General features: G+C 46.7%; 1 protein-coding gene across 6 annotated transcripts in view; it reads right to left on the reverse strand.

Moving 5' to 3' along the window:
• Window positions 1-17,225, reverse strand: part of LOC126545894 (uncharacterized protein ZK1073.1) — a 362,662-nt gene that overhangs the window by 42,410 nt on the left and 303,027 nt on the right. For 5 of the 6 annotated variants that reach the window (XM_050193938.3, XM_050193937.3, XM_050193935.3 and 2 more), the window contains 2 exons: window positions 14,497-14,583; window positions 12,545-12,623 (listed from right to left, as the gene is read on the reverse strand). In XM_050193938.3, the coding sequence (XP_050049895.2) occupies window positions 12,545-12,623; window positions 14,497-14,583 (166 nt within the window). The remainder of the gene's footprint in view (window positions 1-12,544; window positions 12,624-14,496; window positions 14,584-17,225) is intronic. The other variant, XM_050193934.3, reaches the window with a different exon arrangement.

Below are 17,225 nucleotides of genomic sequence, written 5' to 3' on the forward strand. Positions count from 1 at the left end.
TACGAAAACAGGCGGAAGAGCTAAAGAAGGCTATTGGTACAACCATGCTAAAGCACTGAACAGGGCATTCGTATCAAGGCTCCCATACGCACCAGGAGACTCGGTTGCGTGAAAGCACGTCTCTTTGCCTCGGCGCATTTGTATCGAAAGTTCAAGTCGAACCATCGCCTACGAAAACAGGCGAAAGAACTAAAGAAGGCTATTGGTACAACCATGCTAAAGCACTGAACAGGGCATTCGTATCAAGGCTCCCATACGCACCCGGAGACTCGGTTGCGTGAAAGCACGTCTCTTTGCCTCGGCACCTCTGTATAGAAAGTTGAAGTCGAACCATCGCCTACGAAAACAGGCGAAAGAGCTAAAGAAGGCTATTGGTACAACCATGCTAAAGCACTGAACAGGGCATTCGTATCAAGGCTCCCATACGCACCCGGAGACTCGGTTGCGTGAAAGCACGTCTCTTTGCCTCGGCGCATTTGTATCGAAAGTTCAAGTCGAACCATCGCCTACGAAACCGGCGAAAGAGCTAAAGAAGGCTATTGGTACAACCATGCTCAAGCACTTTACAGGGCATTCGTATCAAGGCTCCCATACGCGCCTGGAGACTCGGTTGCATGAAAGCACGTCTCTTTGCCTCGGCGCATTTGTATCGAAAGTTCAAGTCGAACCATCGCCTACGAAAACAGGCGAAAGAGCTAAAGAAGGCTATTGGTACAACCATGCTAAAGCACTGAACAGGGCATTCATATCAAGGCTCCCATACGCACCCGGAGACTCGGTTGCGTGAAAGCACGTCTCTTTGCCTCGGCACCTTTGTATAGAAAGTTGAAGTCGAACCATCGCCTACGAAAACAGGCGAAAGAGCTAAAGAAGGCTATTGGTACAACCATGCTAAAGCACTGAACAGGGCATTCGTATCAAGGCTCCCATACGCACCCGGAGACTCGGTTGCGTGAAAGCACGTCTCTTTGCCTCGGCGCATTTGTATCGAAAGTTCAAGTCGAACCATCGCCTACGAAACCGGCGAAAGAGCTAAAGAAGGTTATTGGTACAACCATGCTCAAGCACTTTACAGGGCATTCGTATCAAGGCTCCCATACGCGCCCGGAGACTCGGTTGCATGAAAGCACGTCTCTTTGCCTCGGCGCATTTGTATCGAAAGTTCAAGTCGAACCATCGCCTACGAAAACAGGCGAAAGAGCTAAAGAAGGCTATTGGTACAACCATGCTAAAGCACTGAACAGGGCATTCGTATCAAGGCTCCCATACGCACCCGGATACTCGGTTGCGTGAAAGCACGTCTCTTTGCCTCGGCGCATCTGTATAGAAAGTTGAAGTCGAGCCACCGCCTACGAAAACAGGCGAAAGAGCTAAAGAAGGCTATTCGTACAAACATGCTAAAGCACTGAACAGGGCATTCGTATCAAGGCTCCCATACGCGCCCGGAGACTCGGTTGCGTGAAAGCACGTCTATTTGCCTCAGCACCTTTGTATCGAAAGTTGAAGTCGAACCACCGACTACGAAAACAAGGGAAAGAGTAAAAGAAGCATATTCGTACAAACATGCTAAAGCACTCAACATGTCATTAGTATTAAGGCTCCTATACGCGCCCGGAGATGCGGTTGTGTGAGAGCACGTCTATTTGCCTCTGCACCTTTGCATCGAAAGTTGAAGTCGAACCACCGTCTACGAAAACAAGGGAAAGAGTAAAAGAAGGATATTCGTACAAACATGCTAAAGCACTGAACAGGTCATTAGTATCAAGGCTCGCATACGCGCCCGGATACTCGGTTGTGTGAAAGGACGTCAATTTGCCTCGGCGCATTTGTATCGAAAGTTGAAGTCGCACCACCGACTACGAAAACAGGCGGAAGAGCAAAGGAAGGCTATTCGTACAAACATGCTCAAGCGCTGAACAGGCCATTCGTATCAAGGCTTCCATACGCGCCCGGAGACTCGGTTGCGTGAATGCACGTCAATTTGCCTCGGCGCATTTGTATCGAAAGTTCAAGTCGAACCATCGCCTACGAAAACAGGCGAAAGAGCTAAAGAAGGCTATTGGTACAACCATGCTAAAGCACTGAACAGGGCATTCATATCAAGGCTCCCATACGCACCCGGAGACTCGGTTGCGTGAAAGCACGTCTCTTTGCCTCGGCACCTTTGTATAGAAAGTTGAAGTCGAACCATCGCCTACGAAAACAGGCGAAAGAGCTAAAGAAGGCTATTGGTACAACCATGCTAAAGCACTGAACAGGGCATTCGTATCAAGGCTCCCATACGCACCCGGAGACTCGGTTGCGTGAAAGCACGTCTCTTTGCCTCGGCGCATTTGTATCGAAAGTTCAAGTCGAACCATCGCCTACGAAACCGGCGAAAGAGCTAAAGAAGGTTATTGGTACAACCATGCTCAAGCACTTTACAGGGCATTCGTATCAAGGCTCCCATACGCGCCCGGAGACTCGGTTGCATGAAAGCACGTCTCTTTGCCTCGGCGCATTTGTATCGAAAGTTCAAGTCGAACCATCGCCTACGAAAACAGGCGAAAGAGCTAAAGAAGGCTATTGGTACAACCATGCTAAAGCACTGAACAGGGCATTCGTATCAAGGCTCCCATACGCACCCGGATACTCGGTTGCGTGAAAGCACGTCTCTTTGCCTCGGCGCATCTGTATAGAAAGTTGAAGTCGATCCACCGCCTACGAAAACAGGCGAAAGAGCTAAAGAAGGCTATTCGTACATACATGCTAAAGCACTGAACAGGGCATTCGTATCAAGGCTCCCATACGCGCCCGGAGACTCGGTTGCGTGAAAGCACGTCTATTTGCCTCAGCACCTTTGTATCGAAAGTTGAAGTCGAACCACCGACTACGAAAACAAGGGAAAGAGTAAAAGAAGCATATTCGTACAAACATGCTAAAGCACTCAACATGTCATTAGTATTAAGGCTCCTATACGCGCCCGGAGATGCGGTTGTGTGAGAGCACGTCTATTTGCCTCTGCACCTTTGCATCGAAAGTTGAAGTCGAACCACCGTCTACGAAAACAAGGGAAAGAGTAAAAGAAGGATATTCGTACAAACATGCTAAAGCACTGAACAGGTCATTAGTATCAAGGCTCGCATACGCGCCCGGATACTCGGTTGTGTGAAAGGACGTCAATTTGCCTCGGCGCATTTGTATCGAAAGTTGAAGTCGCACCACCGACTACGAAAACAGGCGGAAGAGCAAAGGAAGGCTATTCGTACAAACATGCTCAAGCGCTGAACAGGCCATTCGTATCAAGGCTTCCATACGCGCCCGGAGACTCGGTTGCGTGAATGCACGTCAATTTGCCTCGGCACCTTTGTATCGAAAGTTGAAGTCGAACCACCGTATGCGAAAACAGACGAAAGAGCAGAAAAAGGCTATTCGTATAAACTGTTAAAGTGATGAAGAGGGCATTCGTATCAAGGCTCCCATACGCACCCGGAAACTCGATTGTGCGAAAGCCCGTGCCCTTTGCCACGGCACCCTTGTATCGGCGTGGAAAACTCAACCATCTTGCATGAAAATGGACGAAAGAGTAAAAGAAGGCTATTCGTACAAACATGCTAAAGCACTGAACAGGGCCGTTGTATCAAGGCTTCCTAAACGCGTCGGGAAACTGGGTAAGCATGTGCTGTTTGCATCGTCCGCTTTGTATCGACGTTGAAAGTTGAACTGCTGCCCATGAAAACGGGCGAAAGAGCAAGAGAAGGCAATTTGCTTTAAAATTATCAACACGGAATGCTGCATCCAAAACGTTTGTGATTGAGACGGCATGGTTTGTGCCGTGCTGAGAGTACAAACGCCCGGGAGATGACTGAATGGCGAGCCGGTGTTGCGGCCAAGGTGCATGGTTGCCTTTCTGGCGACATTGCTTACATCAACAGACTTCGCGATATTATGTCATTAGTTCACAATTTCTACTATGCTAGCAAAATGAGAGCGACCACTCACATTGAAACTGCCTGTGAAATCGCTACTCACTGTCGGTACGTCTAATAAGTGCAAAATTTTATGCGTGGCTTACGCATACAAATTTTTCCCAATTTATCGTAAATTTATTGCACATTGTTTACATCATATGCAACAGGCAAAAGCCAATACATCTCACCTTAGAAATAACGAAAAAGCACTATTTGTATGAGCAGCACACATAACAATTATCCCGAATTTTTCGTCAGCTTAAGAACTCGGCCCCGTTCTACAATTTTATGAATGCTACGGAATCTTTTACGAAAAATCAATTCTGTAGGCGAAAAAGTTCTAAAAGTGTAGAAAAATGAATGGCCGAAATTCTGTAGGCGAAATTCTGTAGGGTAAGAAAAGCATGCAAAAAAAGAAATTGTGATGGTAATTAAGGCACTGCTTTTCGCAGTGCGAGACCTCATATACTAGAAGGCTACTTCTTTCGAGCAAGCTTTTGCAGTATATTGTATAAAGCAAGCGAAATTTGTTAATATTCTAGTGGTAATTTGGTGGTAATTCCAATCAGCGACGGCGAAATCGCTAGGCAGGTCACTGCAATCTAAAAAAAAAACGTGTTTCTTGTTCTCAGTCTCTGCTGTGCCAAGTTTGCTGCTGCTTGCATGCTGCACCTAAAGCCTTAATCAGAGTTAATAAAGTGTGTATGTATGGGACATAAGGTGTATGCTCAGGGCAAAGATTTTAAGAATGGATGCTAACCCTCCCCCACTCTCTTCCCCAGCGACCGATGGATCTTTACGAATTTTAAGGTTCAAAGGTTGCAGGTAAGGCTTATGTGACTAGCAGCCACATACTACAGGGCGACGAATGGTGGTGCAGCGAGCAGCGCTCGCCTGACATCGGTAAGGGGATTGACGCGGTTAAATGACGCTGGCAGTTAACATCACGAAGCGTTTAAGTTTTTCAGGCCATGCAATATGCAAGACAGATGGTCTGTTTTGAATGCTAAGAGAAATGAAACGAGGTTCGCCAAAAATTTGATGAGATCAAGCAACAAGAGATCCAAATGGAAGTGGATATTTTGCTATGATGGTTTCGGACACCCCAAACATGATGATTTCGGACACCCCAAAAGCCTCGGCGAAGTATGCTTTTCATCGGAGACCCTTGTATAACTTCACCAGAGATGGGGGTACTATCCTTGAGGCTAATGAAATAAAGAGCCGCTTAGTTTACCTAATTTCACGCTCTGAAGTGCTGATCTGGAAGGCATAACACCTCTCGCCTTCCAGGCTGCTCCATGCACTCATTAACATTTGCTGCAGCGACAATAGTTAGTAGACGTTATCGTAAGCACTGCGACTTTTCCGTCTTATCGAAAGGGAAAAGCACGGCTGCTGCGCGTCAAATGCGCCGACAGGTACATCAGCTGACGGCCACGTGAAGCGCCCGCGATCACTCTTGCCTGCGGACTTATTCCAAAAGTTCCAGCATGATGAAATGTGCAAGATGCTGTTACAGAGACAAAAGCAACACATGTAACACAACAGCACACGACGTCACAAGAGAGTCAAGGTGCAACGGTACAACATCTTCATGCGACAAGGGTCCGCTGGTTAATAAAAGGGTGCCACTTTCGATCGGCTTGCAGCAATTCGGACAATGCAAGCACACGGAGTGCGTCACGAGAAACGCATGGTAAATATTAAGCATGACATGACGTAATGTTGTTCGAGTCCCTTTTGGCGAAAAAAGAAACAAGAACATGTTATACCCCAGCGAGACGAGAAAATTCAGCGACACTTGGAGCGAGTGCACTTCCCTTGTCTGAGTGTCCCTTCGGCGACGGTGGCAAAACGAAGCGTCATTCGGGATTGCCGATCTATGAAGCCATAGGGACTGATAAGATTTTAAGCATTTCGAGTTTTAGAAAAGATTACCACTTGTTTACGAACAAAAGCTTATCAAAGGACCTCCGCCATCGAAAATAGAAATACCGTAATCTAACACGTCTATTTGTTTTGAGCCCCATAAGCAACGAACATATCCGAAATCCACAGGGGCTGCGTTTGCACGAACCCGATGCGAGCGGGTCGAGTCAGAAATCGGGCTAACCGAGCCTGTCGTGACCACATGAATTCGCTTCTGGCAGACTTGGACAGCGACGGCACACAGCGACGAGTCGAGACATCAAGGGGTTTGAACTGGGCTTCCGGTCCCTAGTGCCATCTGCAACAGCGATATTTAATAAGTTTTATCGCTACATTGAGGTTGCAGTGCACAGTGCTTGTCGTTGCTTTGTCCTAATATTGTTCCCGCTGCCGCAGTGTATAAACCGCGACGTCACATACACATTCCACTCCGACAAGCCGACTCGGCCCGCTTCTGTCGGGTTCATGTAAACACCCTGAGGGTCAAAATCGCGGTATCAGTCGAAGATTAACGTTTCCAGTTTTGTTACTTCACTTATATAAAAAGAAGCTCATAATACTCGACATCACGAAAAATTAGTCTCGGAATTAATGCCAACTCAGCTGTGAGCATTTAATCATTTATTCTTAAAGCATTACTATTGAGGCTGCACACTTCGAATCAGCGATGTTAGTTCTTCAAACACAGTCGCTAGCAAGTGCACTCCACAGCGAGTGCCACTATAGCTTTCCGTCTGACAGTGTCACTAACGGCGAAGTGCATTCACTCGAAGTGCCAGTGAATGTGCCCGTCTGACTAGAGTGTTGGCTGACTGAAGGCAATGCACACGTCGCGAAGCCTCAGCGCAAACACAGGCCGGAGCCAAATACATGCACTTGATGGCACCTCATTCCCGTGCTACTCTTACAGGCCCAGTAGCGTGATGCCGGGCCGTCCGCTCAGTGCCTCGCCAGCATGAAGCCTAGTTCAAGGTGGTATGACCACGGTCCTTCGTCGAAACAACAATAAGTTATGGTATTCAAGAAGCGGTCCTTCACAGCTTGTCTCATTGCAGGCTAAGTAAGTTTTTTTGCAGAGAGCCCTGAACATTAAATCAGACTGCATATGTGAACTACGCACTTGAAAGCAAAGACCGCCTGAATATGTACTGCTTTCTACTTGTTGACAGGTAAAAGTGCGGTAACGCCATACAAGGCGCCGTCATGGCAAGAAAATTGTGCAAGAGATGCAGCCATATAACACATGTAACGAAAACCTAACTCCTCTGAGCATAGTGCGTCGAAAAGTGCAAGTCTGATCAATATTACAGTCCAAGACACGTTTACAAAAAACTCAGGCAGGGTTTCGTGTCTGGTGACTGAGCACCTGATGCGAGTCTTGCGAGCCCGTGTCACGAGCCCTTGGCGCCTGGGGCTCCGGCCATGAGAGTAAACCGGCGGTATTGCGAACCAATGACGGTGTGAATGGATTCCATATGGCATTCGAACCGACGTGCCACCGAGTGCACACAGCCTGATTTTGCGCTCATTCCGGACCTAACGAGTAGCGGGTGGCGAGTGTAATTGACAACCATTGCTTTTAGGTCGCTTTTCATTTCTGTAGACAAGACAACGAGCAGTAGGAGGTAGACTTATCAAGAAAATGTGCTGACAAATGTTTTCGTGCGAATAAGGCTGATATAGGTGAGTTTGAAATTCCGTGTGAAATACACCGTTTCAAGAAAGTGCAACTATCTAGCTTACTCGAGACCTCGAGTGCGAAATTGTGATATCGTGCTCGGTTTATATACGTGGTGGCGTTACTGCATGCGGGTATAATATGGCGGTCAAGGAAAACGTTTTTTGCTTAAGTTCACTGAGGAACGCCAAATGCGAGTTATTTCTATGCAATGGATGAGCGTTTGACGCAGCAATGTGCAGTGTGAATGACGCCCGCCAGGTGCGAATTGCCATCGCAACGAAACCGCCATGAGCGCTTGCGAGCATGGTTGGAAGCTTCTTGTAAGATCACAAGACGACTTGAGAATTGGCTCCGATTCAGTTTGTTGATCGCAATTAAGATGTTTAGATTAGATGGATGTTTAGATGCTCCCTCACAACAATGCGCCTCACCACGTGGTTGCTCAGGTGATACTTTGACGTAGGGCTTTTGGCCGCTGTTTGACACGGGTAGGCCTTGCACGACCAACAAAGTAAATATCGCAAACACTACATTGCCAGGTTTGACCAACGACGGCACTGAGCGGCTACATTCGCAGCGGGTGGTAAAGAGCAGGGTGAACAAGATTTACCTCCTGCAGATCCAGTTGCACAGGGCCACAAGATGAGCAAGGTTAAAAAAAGAGGAGCACAAAAAGCGAAAAGGGAGAAAACAAAAGGCAGACAACAGTTAGACACTCGGCAGCAGAAACTCAGGGTGACGAGAAAGTAGAGACAACAGCACGCTAGCGACACACACAATACCACATCTTTTTTTGCTCAGTGAGTGCCTCAGTGCGTTCACAGTGCGCACCATTAAAGGACCTTTTTTTTTTTTCTTTTTCGCAGGCAAGTAGGCCAACATGTGCAGAACGAGCACAAAGTGCGAACACACGCGTCAGCTCAACACATCTCGAGTTTACTTCTTATTCCATATCTGGCTCTCTAAAGGCAACTACCAAACTTACCACTGCCCCCGAAAATATCAAACATCCGTACTTATTGCTTTTGAGGCCGCGGCATCGCGTCCAGCAGCACATCTTGGGCCTTCTCCATGGCACTTGAGGCGCTGGCACTGTCCGCAGGGAGTGTGATGGGTGCTACTGACACATGACTGCTTCGCAGTCGCATTTGACCACAACGTGAAATAGGGTTTCCGTTGGGTGGCGTTTTTCAAACGCGGTACTTGCAAACGCGAGCGTTTAAAACGATTATTTGCGCTCAGGAAGCATTAGGAAGGTCAGCACTGGAAACTTTATTTCTGGGGCGATGTAAATAAGCTTTTATGATTGCGAACTGTAGTGCTTTTCTAGCATTTATTTAGGAAAGCCTTGAGATTATAATTTACGAGAGTGAGCTCGAGGTTGCTTTGAACCATGCCTCTGCACTCGACCAAAGCGCAGAGACGTTATTGCAAAGCTCGCGCCCCAGCGTGGCGGGACATCTCCCAGAAAGCGCCGTTCGGACCGCTTCTCCATCTTCGCGCATGGTGACGGATACTAATTACTCGCACTGCGCCGTGAGGAAAGATTTACTCGCGATCTCTCCTAAAGTTCGGAAGACATAAGAGAAAGAGAAAGGATACCGGCCGGGCGCTCTACAAGGACGTCGTTGAATTTGTTCAGAAGGATAGCAGCGCTCAATTGGCCAATAGGCGCCTGGAAAAGTTGAGGAATAAATTATGGGATCACGTGGCAGCACTGACGTTATGAGATAGGGCTCACGATTAACTTCGAGCTGCTGGGGTTCCTCGATGTGCAAGTTTTGCATTCAATTGGAATGCAGCCCGGAGTCGAGCCCGCGACTTCAGCCAGTGCCTTTTGTTTTTTCTACTAACACCCAAGCCGTATGTTTTACAATACGCATTTTGGGAGCACGAATCGATGTATAAAGCAGCGTCTGTTTCAGCCACAGTGTTGCATTTGATCATTCGAGCAACCGATGATTTGGACAAAACAGGTGTCATGCCGTTGAGTAGGTCGACTTGCAGAGCTTGAAATAATTAAAGGATTCAATCCCCACAGAATTAGTGGCCTTAAGCAATATCCTACTGAGACATATTCTAAAAATTGCGGGAACTCTACCGTACGAGCATGGCAGTCAGCGAATATCCAACAATGCTGCTATATTTTAATAAAATATCAGAGACGGTTTCTAACTGACAAATATGCTGATATCTACAACAGGATGTTACGACATGACAGTTCGATGAGAACGTCAAGCCCTTTATGCTCACATCACCCGCAATGACAAGAACAGATAATGGTTTCATCGGAATGGAACGCGCGATCTCGCGCTCCGCGTAAAATTTCCGCTGAGCCATCGCAGTGGGCTTGTGTCATAAAAGGCTCTCTCGTGGAAACCTACGCATTTGTCTTGTCTGGAATCATTGCAACCAGGCTCGCTACCGCCGATGGAACAATGTTTGATGCTCATCCAATACGCCTACTTTTAATTGCGTGTTACGAAACATCTTTTAATAGCCAGCCATAAGACGCCAAGATCAATTTTGATTCTGCAAAACGTTCGTTCGGTCGTGTGACCGGGGTGAAAGGGTGCACGCGGAGCTGCTTAACGCATTGAATGGCTGCGAAATCGGTCTTCTTATTGAGCTGTTTATAAATCAGGGTTAAATTTGAAATACTTGATCATTTTTCAGATCACACTGACGCACATAAATTTTTTTCCCTGCAGAAAAGTGTTGTCACTGCTTCAGCGTCACTACTTTGCAGGTGGTCCAAGTATTAGGCGACTGTCGCTACAGATCACGCGTCATGTTCCACCGGTGGGGACATTGTCTTCAGTTCCCTTTGTCTTAATTTGTAATTAGTTGAATAAAAAGCAGTTTGCATATGGTTTCCTCAGATGGCTGTTGTTAGAAATCGAGTTCGTCCATTGCAGAGTGCCACAATAAGTCTGGACAAGTAACCTTGCTTTGCAGGAGACTTTGTTAAAGCCACAGCATGCACTCGCGATTCATGCAGATGTCTGCGTGAAGATCATACGTGCTGCACTCAGTATTCACTAATGAGAACAGTATTGATCAATTGCCACATTTTGCGCATAGCTCCCACCCTACAAATGGCCCGAGTGGAGTAGGTAGACGAAAAAGTTTTGCCAATAGGCGGGAATAATTGCAGTCATCCTAGGCACTTAAAAGCGTCGCTGTCCGATTTGTTTGAATTAGACGTCCGCTCCAGAAGATACGGAAGCTGTCGACTGCCGTCCACAATTTAATGGTACTTTTACGTTTTGTATAGACAAAGCAGCATTTTACATCCATGCTATACCTGTTCGTGATACGCTTACATGGACAAGTTCTTTGGATTTTATTGTGCAGCTGATATTGACGATCAAGTTGAAAATGACAAAAACATCAATTAGAACAGAACAGCATCCTGTGGCTGACTGAGCCGCACCTCATCTGGGGAAGAGCTCAACAGGCACACAAGGCTCTAAGCCAGGGGAACAAAGCACTTTTCTTGAGCACACACAGTGCACAGAGAACAACGCGCAAAAGACCATCTCAATTTGCAGACAAGCAGCACAGCATGCGTGCACTAGCTGACGATAAATAATGACGCCTCATATCAGGCGACCGACACAGGAGACACGAGCAAGTTCGTCGCTCTTGAACCAAACAGCGTCATTCGAATACTTGTCTGTGCTACAGGTGCCAATGCAGTGATTTTTCTGTCGGAAATAAATTGACAAGTAAATAGAAAAATATATGAGTGATAGCCGTTTATTTATGTGCCAATATATCCGTTCTAGAACGCAAGCCCATGGATGGTTTTATTTGCCAACAGCGCTTCGGCTTCAAAAGCAGCGCGCAGGCAGCGACGCACAGCCGGGAGGTAGCCTTCAAAGCATGTCGGAGATGCCGCTAAGCCTGCGCAGGTTCATCGCGTGTACCAGTGATTGATGTGTTTGCACTTTGTGGCTTGTCGGGCCCCAGAGGCTCGATACTGGTTACCGGACGTGACGACCTCACTGGGACAATCACTGGCAAAGAAGCTGACCGAGGACGAACAGTGGGAAGAATTTTCATTGTTGCAGCCGTGGAGACATTCAAGAAAACTTTTGACGCACATCATTGTTAAAGTGTGCCTAAACAAATATGGCTCACAGCGTACAGCCAGCAGAGCTCATGAAATCTGGTATAAGCAATTAAGATGCATGACGCGTATAACTAGCCATGGCTGGCTGAAGACGCACGAGGGTTGCAATGTGGGCTTGTTGGTAACGCATCTTGTATAGGCTTACTGTGGCACCACTAAAAGAAAAGACAAAAGAAGACACACAGGGACACACACAGTGCTGCGTGTATCCCTGTGTGTCTTCTTTTGTCCTGTCTTTTATTCGCGCTACCGTAAATCTATTCAAGGCTGAAGACTCGACAAAAAATCACAAACATTGCAGGAATGACAGCGTCGCACTTGCGGCATTGTTTTTTTTTATATGGAAGTCGGACAAAACGGGTCATGGACAGCTGTCCACGAAGACACGGGTAGAAAGAAAAGGCTGCGAGCAGGGTAACACCGGCTGCTTCATACAAGTTAGGGAAAGACACTTTGTGTGGGCACCTTTTTAGCCTGGCAAGACCGGCTGTGAGACTTGTTTTCATGTCTCCCTGTTTCATATTCTCCCAACAAAACTAAGCTCAATTTTTGTGGTCATCAACCAAAGCCGATCCCTTGCCAACCTTAGCCCGCCACGGGAAGTGGCTGCATTCATGTCATCTAATATCAGCGGCACTAATTCCGTTACAATTCAAACGTGGCAAAAAACTGCGACCGCATTCTCATAATTCAATGACAGGCCATCAGTACACAATAATACATTTCACATTAAATTTTATCATTTACATTTTCATCTACCTGACTCGGCTTAGTATTTGGATTAAGATTTAAGCAGCGGCCGGGGCGAAAAAACTGTGGCTGAGGTGCGGTCTGGGCTCCTTACCGCTCCGAACTTGTGAAGAACGAGGTACTGCTCAGCAGAGGGGTTCATGCCAACATTCTGGAGTTTCCAGTTCATAATCTGAAATGTACCAACAGAACTGTGATGCAGGCTTTCTGAACCAGGACTGTCAATGCGCGAGGCATTTGGTTATTTGCGTCCACTGAAATACCCTCACAAACTCGTAACACCATTACGCTATACTGTCGCCGACAACTAAACTTGTTGACTTTAATAGAATGGCGAGAAGGAGTTTTTTTGGGTGACAAAGCCTTTTCTCTTCCAGTGTGCTTAACACGGACACTGAAAAGCAGTAACAACGAGAGCTAACACACTCAAAATTTCCCTGCTCCATGCAGCATCGATAGCAGTAAAAATTCACATGCAGATGGTATGGGCATCACCATACGTCTGCCTGTAGCGGAGGTCTTATGGTTCTGTGATCACCGAGGCTCGGTTAAGAGATGTAAGTGGCAGTGAAAGCAAATTGACAGTTTTGTGAAGCCTTTCGCATTTCGCACATATTTACTGAACACATTTTTCGTGAAAAAGGTTGTCCAGCAACCTGAACAATGATTAGGGCAAGTAGGAAGAGGCACGCGACAGCTCTATGCACGTCTGCTGTAAAGGCGCTAATATAAGTGCGACGTAACGCGGTGACGCTACCCTTTACTATCACGGCGCAGCCACTCGACTGGCACGCTAGCTTGGACATCAGAAATGACCGTGAATGCTGGCTCACTTGTGCGCCTGCATTGCGGCGCTTCGTGCAGAGTGTGTCGGCCTCACCGGCCGCAAACGATGGACTTTATCCACGCCTTGGCAGCGGCACTTGGGCGCCATAACGGTGGTGGGCATAATTTTGTCCATTTTTCAGCAGCAACTGGTGGCTCGTACTTTCCTCGTGAGCGGAATGTGTTTTTCGGTGTGCTCGTATAGTACATTAAAAACCAAGACAAAGGAAAAACACTGGACCAAGTGCTGCGGACGCTAATATCACGGAAGATAATTTTTATGTCGACATGTTTCGCATACTGTGCACCGGCATTAGAAAAAGCCTTCATCAAGTGCTGCATTCTCACTTTTGCGCTGGAATCAGTTTGCCTTAAGGTGCGATGCGGTATTGTCGGCCAGACAGCCTGTTAGGAAAGTAACAGTGCTTTTATATTGCGAGGTGAAGTGTTGAGTAAAATAAACGTCTGTTGCTAGTTGGTCCTGTTTGTGTCCTTTGCTTTGCTTCGTTGTAATTATCAACTGTTATCAACTTGTACATTTTACCGTTCTCATAAGTCAAGATATTACGTCTCCACGACCTGTGGCTTCACACACTTGAAGGCTGTACTACCACTGGGAGGATGATCAATGAAATCGTGGCGTTTAAGACAGAGAGAGAGAGAGAAGAGTAATAAGGGGGAGGCTACCAAGGCTGAGTCCAGTTCACGACCCTGCACTAGGAATGAAGTATGAGAAAAAGAATTTGACAGCATGCACGAACACACATGCCGTTCACCTCTGAGTTGATCAGGAGCGGCTGGGCATCAGGAAGCAGCCCTTATATAGCTTTGCACAATGCACGAGAGGTTGAACGTCTTCCCGAAACTGCACAGTGAGTTATCGTCCTAGGGGATAGCTCCGTATTATTTTAACCACCCGGGGTTCTTTGACGTTCATCCAGAACATGGTGCGCGAGCATTTTTGCATTCCGTCCCCATAGGAATTCGGCTAAGATTGGACCCGTGACCCCGGCCTAGCCACTGAGCCACCACACATCATGTGCGCAGGACGCATGATCAAGTAAAGTCACTTCAGGGTGTTATGCATCAGCGAATGCCGTCACTCGTTTAAATTGCCAGTTTCAGCGGCGTGTGTTGGAAACTTGAAGACGAACGCCTCATGAGCGGACAGCATTTGTTGCATTGCTGTCGTAGGTGAGTAGCAAGGCGATAAAGAGTACCTTATCTTTGAAGTACTCCATCATGCCGACTCCAGTTGATACCAGATGCATCAGAATCAGTCCAAGCACTCTGGACGGGTGGGCAAGCTGAGGAGAAAAAAAAGAACCACAATTCTGCTCTTCATATATATAATGAAACAGGGCTGCGCACCATGGCGTATGCTATGCTTGAGCGGAGCGTCGCATAATCAGTCCTTCGTGACTATACCTTTACCGCAACACATTTTCTGACCACGGGTTCAAGATACCGCGGGCGCAATGATGGTATGTTGGTTTATCTGCAAAAAAGTTTATTTTTCCAGTTCTTCAAAATACTGTCTATTCCATTCATATTATAAGACAACAGTTAGGCGGCAGGCCTTCCTTTTATATAAGCGAGAGAACCACCAGCTATTATGGCCCCGAGTGGTAATGAGTATCTACAGATGAGGAAGAATAAATGCACATGCAACCCTCACAATATAACCAGTAAATGCTATTTGTTCCCGTATGGCGACTTGCGCGTTTACTAGTGTAGTATTTGTGTAGCTGCTTGATTCTTCTTGTTCCTATTATTGTTGTGGCTGTGGAGAGAATATTAGTCAACAGACGTTTTCCGCCGCCTTGGACCACTGCACTGATGTCACATGGCATGTGCCGTTTAGGGCTTAATGGATCGTATCACGGGCTCTTTCATATTAGATACAGTTTGATCAGATAGCCCGACAAGAATATTCCCTGAAGACCTCCGTTTTTTGTTTGACTATACAGCCATCTCATTGGGAGACAGCACATGCCAGTAAAATTGAAGTGGCAACGGCATAATTATTCCTCACACAATGAGTAAAGTTACTACGGAGACAATAAATCGCGACACATCGAGTAACAAAGTATATGCAGAACAATAGATTCTATGAGCTCACGACTATGACAACAGCAGAAGCGCACGCGGTTGGGCTGCATTATTCATGACTTGAAATAGCGCTCTCTGTGTCTTCCTTATGTCCGGCCCACTGCAGCTGCTAAAATGTAAAAACCACATGATGTCATTTTCCAAATTGTCCAGGTTGTAATACCAGAACTTTGCCATCATTACTCCAGAGTACAACTGCCAATGACATAAAATTATGCCTATTTGATTTCAGAACCAAAGTATGTTACCACAGAAGTTGCGGCCGCAGTGTACGATAGGAACAGTGAAAATAGTCACAAATAGGTGAGCAAGTGAGCGGCATTGAAATGGTGTCCACGTGCATCGGCGACCACGTGCTAAGGCACGTGGTCGCCGATGCGCATAGTTTGAAGCCTGGTCCCAGCATTCCTTGCTCGTTTTCAAGATTCTACTGAATTGTCATCCATAGGCTTTCTTTGGCGGTGTAACTTACAGTGCTCCGTTGAATCATTTACCGCCGATGCAGCAGTCGCTCTTGGCGGAGGCATGCAGGGTGGTCACACACATATCAGAAGCACAAAGTTTAGCCACCAGAAGCCTACACATGTGAAACGCGCTAAGGATTCCCGAAATATTTTTAAAACAGATCAGACGCGTCCAAGCATTGATGCACGAGCGAGGAGAGCATATATGCTGGCGTATGCTGCATGAAGCAATTCAAGACAACGTCAAGGATGTGTCGGCTTCAAGGATCTCTGCAACGGAACGGTCGAACCAACTGTCACTGCGCAGCATATTTCGCCGCGTTATCTTTTTCCTTTTTTTTGCCACAGCGGTCACAGATGGCGCCACCGTTCCGTTGCAGCAACATCACGATCTGCTTGTGCGCACCTTAGTCTAGGTGCCGAGTTGAGATAAAGCACAGCGGAAGCCTATAATACGATTCCCTTTCCGCGAAGAAGGCAAACGGGTCAGAAACGGTTATCCGTTTGGTCTGAAGTTGGCCAAATGTGGCCATCTCAGGCGATGACGTAATTTCTGTTGAAGTGTGCGGCGAACCTCTAGAAAAACCGCGTCTGTGTCAAAAAAACAAACTGAGAAGAGCCTGAGTGATTTGAATGAGCAATCAACTATGCACGTGAATGTATAAGCCATATGCAGTGTACTGAAAAAAAAACAACAACATCGGCCATACTTCTAATAGTTTCATTTTGCGATGATACAAATTTGTTGGCATCACAGTAAGTGTGTGGAGACAAAACAATGCAGACATATTATATCGGCTTGTTCCTTCCACGACAAGCTTGCATTCCCCTCGCAGAACGTTTTAAATGGGTTTTTAAACCGTCGACCTTGCGAAATACTTTTGAATAAATGCAACCTATGCATCTCTGCCACCTTAAGTTAGATGAAAATGTTACCCAAGGTATTCTACTTCATTGAAGCTGTTCTTTGATAATTGTAAGTGTGGGCAAGATCAAGACATGCCTTTCCATTCGTTCAAAGCAATAGCACTGCCTTCGTCAAGTTGGTCGCTAGATGCCATAAATTGCTGCGTGCCCAAAACTGAAAATTAAAAAAAGGGAGCCGACCCTAATCTTTGACAGCTGTCTCTTAGTGGCACTCGCCCCTCGGCGTTGGTGTTCTTTAGGTTCATTTTAGGTGAACGCGATGCACAAACCGAACTTGGAGGCAACTGTTTTCCATTAATTAGCCGGTTAAACATCATACCACCTTCAGGTGTGCGACGGTATTAGCGATGTCATTACCGCCGCTTTGTACTTCCGGGTTTCCAGGAATTTCGCCAAAGTCGTGCTCACATAGCAGGTCTCTAAAGTCTACGATTCTGTGCTTTCGT

This window comes from Dermacentor andersoni, chromosome 1 (assembly GCF_023375885.2).
Source record: "Dermacentor andersoni chromosome 1, qqDerAnde1_hic_scaffold, whole genome shotgun sequence".
Taxonomy (NCBI): Eukaryota; Metazoa; Arthropoda; class Arachnida; order Ixodida; family Ixodidae; genus Dermacentor; species Dermacentor andersoni.